The sequence below is a fragment of the Monopterus albus genome, unplaced genomic scaffold, assembly GCF_001952655.1.
Source record: "Monopterus albus unplaced genomic scaffold, M_albus_1.0 scaffold22.1, whole genome shotgun sequence".
NCBI classification, from domain to species: Eukaryota; Metazoa; Chordata; class Actinopteri; order Synbranchiformes; family Synbranchidae; genus Monopterus; species Monopterus albus.
In genome coordinates this window covers 734,147-736,035 of record NW_018127902.1, presented here as the reverse complement: position 1 = coordinate 736,035, position 1,889 = coordinate 734,147, and the positions used below count along the sequence as shown (strand labels likewise).

The 1,889-nt window shown below is 37.7% G+C and overlaps 1 protein-coding gene across 2 annotated transcripts in view; it reads left to right on the top strand.

Annotated features, from left to right (window-relative positions):
• The window catches only part of sorcs3a (sortilin related VPS10 domain containing receptor 3a), a 270,254-nt gene that overhangs the window by 157,404 nt on the left and 110,961 nt on the right, over nucleotides 1–1,889 (top strand). For both annotated transcript variants that reach the window (XM_020594176.1, XM_020594177.1), the window contains one exon: nucleotides 341–440. In XM_020594176.1, the coding sequence (XP_020449832.1) occupies nucleotides 341–440 (100 nt within the window). The remainder of the gene's footprint in view (nucleotides 1–340; nucleotides 441–1,889) is intronic.

Below are 1,889 nucleotides of genomic sequence, written 5' to 3'. Positions count from 1 at the left end.
CAAACATTTTTGAATGGTTCATTTTTGTTGGCAGCTGTAGATGAGATGATTGGTTAATCTCCTCTTGCTCTATTGCCAGAGGTTTCCCTCCTATACAGAGTTACTACATATACAGCACCATACCAGCTTCAGTGTGTTTTACTGTGGAGTGTGATATTGCATTCTTTTTCATCCCTGCAAAATAAATACCATTTGGCATGAATTGCAATATCCCAGTAATCCTTAGGCTGTTTACCCATTTGTTTTTCAGCAAACTTTCAGTGTGCTTTTTATGGGTTTATCTACAATAACATTTGCCTGCCTCTAACTGCATTTTTTTTTCTTTATGTCCTCCATTTAGATCTACTGACTATGGCTCTACGTATGAGAGAATGAATGACAAAGTTGGATCCAAGACTGTCCTGAGTTACCTCTATGTCTGTCCAACTAACAAGAGAAAGGTGAGAGTTTTTGTCTTTCACTTCTGCCGGGATTTCTAATCTCAATACACATAGTGTCTAATATTCAGATTGTTCATTTACCATAAAAACCTTTATGTATATAAGAGATAAGCCTTTATCTCTAATGTATGCATATCCACCCATCCATTATCTATACCACTTATCCTGATGAGGGTCACAAGGGGGCTGGAGTCAATCCCAGCTGTTACTGGGCAAGAGGCGTTGTTCACCAGTCTATCACAGGGCTGACACTTAGAGACAGACAACCACACACTCACACTCACTCCTACGGGGAATTTAGAGTCTCCAGTCAACCTAAGCTGCATGTCTTTGGACTGTGGGAGGAAACTGAAGTACCCGGAGAGAATCCATGCAGATACAGGGAGAACATGCAAACTCCACACAGAAAGGCCCTGGGTCGGCCGGGACTCGAACCTGGAACCTGGAACGTTAAGAATTATTGTCTATAAAAAAAGAAAGACAAAACAAAGCATGAGCACTGCCAACTGCCATCCATCTACCAGCATCTTTAATCTGCCTGAGTTCTTTTACTTTTCATTTCATTTTCTCAAATTCTATATATTATTTGGTTTAAAATTAATTTTCAATCCATCCATTTTCTGTTTTTAATTTAATGATGAATACTTCAAGAACGTTCTTAAACTTAATGTTATTAAAATGCGCATTCAGTTTTCACATCCCCAGCTCAATTGGACTGTGCAGGTAACCCCTTAAAGAATATGCTCATTATTATATCATATACTTTATATGCCCTTATAGAAAGTATTTGAAATCTCTGTACTGTAAGTCAACTTACAGTATCAGGCAGAAAATCTGATTTGCTCTGTGAACTCTGCCCATCTGTTTCTCCAAGAAACAACAATTGACAAGTCCGTGTGTAGTCTAGACCACGCAAAGGCTCTTTCTGTATCAATATGTTCATAATATGTCTTCTAAAACTATAACATAAAAACAATTTACCTAACTCTTGCTATAATTCACTAATTGCTGTAAATTGTATGCACAGGGAGGAGATGCTCACAAAACGTTCAACTGATCTGTTCCTCTGCCAAGCTTGAGACACTAACAGTATATGATAGTTTTTCAAGGAGTTTGACATGACAGTTAGAGGCAATTAGTTGCACCAACAAGTCGTTGTGTGAATATTTTTCATTATTTCAACCATGAAAGGGCATGAATAGGATGTCTGAGTCAGTGTAGTGTGGGCAATCATTCGAGCAAATTGGTATCAGTAACCACTAATTACAAAATCAAAAATTTCCATGATTATTCTATTAAAAGTAACAAGACATACATTACCTTATAGTACCTGTAAAGTGGCAGAAATTGTTGAAACTTGACTGCAGCTGAGCTAAGTGATCATAGTAGAAGTTAAAAGACGACTATATAAAAGAAATAATCCATTTTCCTCCGCTTATCCGCCTCGGC